Source organism: Lactuca sativa, chromosome 6, assembly GCF_002870075.4.
Source record: "Lactuca sativa cultivar Salinas chromosome 6, Lsat_Salinas_v11, whole genome shotgun sequence".
NCBI classification, from domain to species: domain Eukaryota; kingdom Viridiplantae; phylum Streptophyta; class Magnoliopsida; order Asterales; family Asteraceae; genus Lactuca; species Lactuca sativa.
This window is the reverse complement of record NC_056628.2, coordinates 193,554,713-193,558,123: the sequence shown is the minus strand read 5'-3', so window position 1 is coordinate 193,558,123 and position 3,411 is coordinate 193,554,713. Positions and strand designations below refer to the sequence as shown.

The 3,411-nt window shown below is 31.1% G+C and overlaps 1 protein-coding gene across 1 annotated transcript; it reads left to right on the top strand.

Moving 5' to 3' along the window:
- Positions 1-1,497: 1,497 nt before the first annotated feature.
- On the top strand, positions 1,498-2,945 carry LOC111889206 (delta(12)-acyl-lipid-desaturase). The gene has a single exon (XM_023885342.3). It carries the CDS (start codon positions 1,564-1,566, stop codon positions 2,716-2,718), a length of 1,155 nt encoding a protein of 384 aa, XP_023741110.1. The 5' UTR covers positions 1,498-1,563; the 3' UTR covers positions 2,719-2,945.
- The last annotated feature ends 466 nt before the right edge of the window (positions 2,946-3,411 follow it).

Below are 3,411 nucleotides of genomic sequence, written 5' to 3'. Positions count from 1 at the left end.
GTTTATTCTACTTTTAAAGCTTTCATTGTCGTTATTAGCATTTTTGGGAAAACTATTTTGAATTAAACCCAACAAGTTCATCCTTATATTCATAAAGAAACTTCAAAATGACCATCAATGATGGAACTACAATAAATATGTTACTAATGAATATCTTTATTCACATAGCTTCATTTGAATGCTAACCGGTTGCAATATAATCTAATTTTTTTTCTTAAATTCACTATGATGTATTACTTGGTACTTTTCCAAGCTAACACTTCATCATTTAGAAAGAGCACGAATTTCGACTATATATATATATATATATATATATATATATATATATATATATATATATATGTGTGTGTGTGTGTGTGTGTGTGTGTGTGTGTGTGTGTGTGTGTGTGTGTGTGTCCGGTTCCGATGAAGACTCAAAAAATGGTGAAGATTACGAGAACAATTCTCCACCACTCATTTCGTCAAGAACACAAACGTTAAATCCAAATACTTGGCCGTTGTGCGTTCGTATTCAACCCACATCCATGGTAACTAATACGGACTCGAGCATTTAATCACGTGCGGCGAACGTCCATAAAACGTCATTTAAGTGAGTTTTATTATTTAGTTTCATTTTTTTGTTTTTTTATTGATCGCTAAAAAAAATTCAATTTTTTTTAAATAAATATATGTTCGGTTTTAATGTTTTTATTTATTTTTTGTCTTTTTTTAAACCATTATTATTTTTTTTGTTTTTTTTAAATATCTTTACTGCATACTTGAATGTGGTAGTGTTTTTCTTTATTTTTGTTTTTATTTTTTGGTTTTTTTGTTTTCATTTTTTTTTATCTTTTAAATTAAATATCGGTTTAAGTTTTTTTGTTTAAAAATTATAAAATTTTAAATAAGAAGAATATTAAAGATTATAATATATTCTGTTCATACTCTTTTTGAATCATATTATTTTTGTATCATAAATTTTGAATCAAATTGTTTTTAATCGTAATATTTTGAATCAAATCATTTTTTAATCATATGATTTCGGATCAACAATATATTCAATTAAATATAGTTTTGTTCAAAAAAAATTATAAATCATTATATATTTTGAATCATTTAATTTTGAATAATAAAAAATATAATTAAGAAATACAAAATACTTGAGTATAAATATTTTTTAGATCATCACAAATTAAGGATTATAAACATGTTGAATCAAAAGTTTTTTTATTATAAATATTTTGAATCACCACAGTTTGTATAATATTATGTTCAATATTTTTTTTAAAAAAAATAATATTCTTAAAATTAAAAATAATATTTAAAAAAATTAATTTTACAAAATACTTTTTACAAAGTCACTAGTATATTAAGTAAAAATATCCTTTAAAGTTTTATAATTTTTGGAGAATTTTTTTTCCTGGGTTTTTTTATATAAAATTAAAAAAATTAAAAAAAAATTAAAAAAAAAATAAAAAATAAAAAATAAAAGTTATATATATGGCACAGCCTGATATCCAAAGCTCACATAATCCCCTTTTTCTACTTTCTAATTGGCTTTTGTGGATCTATTTCTTAAGAAACATGGGAGCCGGCCGTTCAAATCCTAGCGATCTAGATGGTAAGAAATCCGAAACGGTAAGTATCAAACGAGCCCCAACCTCAAAACCTCCCTTTACATTAGCAGATATTAAGAAAACCATACCTCCTCACTGTTTTGAAAGATCCTTGATTCGATCCTTTTCATATCTTGTCTATGACCTCACCTTAGTCTGGATCTTGTACTACCTCGCCACAACTTATATTCCACAGCTCCCTCACCCTCTTCCTTACCTTGCATGGCCTGTTTACTGGTTCGTTCAAGGTTGTGTGTTTATCGGAATTTGGGTTATTGGTCATGAATGTGGTCACCATGCCTTCAGTGATCATGTATGGGTAGACGATTGTATAGGGTTTGTTATACACTCATGCCTTCTAACCCCTTACTTTTCTTGGAAAATAAGCCACCGCCGGCACCATTCTAACACTGGTTCTCTTGACCGTGACGAAGTATATGTCCCGAAGACAAAATCAAAACTCAGTTCTTCGGCGTTTTATCTCGACAATCCAATAGGTCGAACGTTTACCCTTGCTGTCAAACTCAGTCTCGGATGGTATATCTACTTGTCCATCAATGCTGCCGGAAGACCTTATGATAAATTCGCAAGCCACTATGATCCAAGAAGCCCTATTTTCTCTGATAACGAGCGAGTCCTGATCCTCATCACTGACATCGGACTTGTCAGCTTTTCTTTCTTGCTGTATAAAGTGGCGACATTTGCAGGGTTCGCTAACGTTTTTTGTGTCTACGGAGGTGCGTTGATGGTCATGAACGCGTTTCTTGTTACCATCACATACCTTCAACACACTCACCCTTCTTTGCCCCGCTACGACGACTCTGAATGGAACTGGATGAATGGTGCTCTCTCAACAATGGATAGGGATTACGGGGTTCTGAACAAGGTGTTCCATAACGTTACAGACACACATGTCGTACACCATTTGTTTTCTTACATTCCTCATTATCATGCCATGGAAGCCACCAAAGCGATTAGACCAATTGTGGGAGAGTTTTATCAAAAAGATAGCACTCCATTTTTCTTGGCGTTATGGAGAGAATCCAAGAACTGTCTGTTTATTGAGCCGGATGAGGGTGATGAGAAGAACAAAGGTATCTACTGGTTCAGAAGTCAGTACTGATCAAGAAAGCATGCAAACAAGTGAAAAGGGAATAAATTGTTGCTATCCTATATTCCTATATATATGTAATTTGAATGATCTACTATGTATTTGTATCTTTTGTTTGTCCCACTTTTAAGTAATGGTGTAATTCCTACAAACATTACTATAATAAAGAAAAGCACGGGCATGTTTAGCGATGGACTAAACAATATAATATACCACCCCCGAAATATATTTTTGGTTAATTTTTGGAGTTATTATTGACGGAACTTTTTTTGTTAATTTTGGGATTGACAGAATTTATACATGTTGGGAAAGTAAATGTATAGATTCTCTGCAAAATTAACAAAAAAATTCCGTCACTAATGCTTCTCAAAAGTAACTAAAATATATATTTGGTGGGTGCATGGTATATTGTTTATCAACATTCGTCCATGGCTAAACATGCTGGTGCTTTTCTTTATTATATATGTAGTAATGTTTGGAGGAATTACGTCATTACTTAAAAGATGGAAAAACAAAGATACCAATAGTTTTTGTCATGCTCGTTGGTCGAATCAGCAGCCTTCGGTCATATTACTTACAAAAAAATTTGGTCAAAGGTTTCGATATCAATTTATAACTCTGTTTTACATCATTTCCAAAAGAAAAATGTATTAATTGTTGTTTAGGTGTCGGAGGAATGCGTTAGAAAAAATAAAATTAGATAAA

What these genes read in the sequence shown, in the direction of transcription:
- LOC111889206 (XM_023885342.3), top strand. Translation starts at nt 1,564, where the DNA reads ATGGGAGCCGGCCGTTCAAATCCTAGCGATCTAGATGGTAAGAAATCC.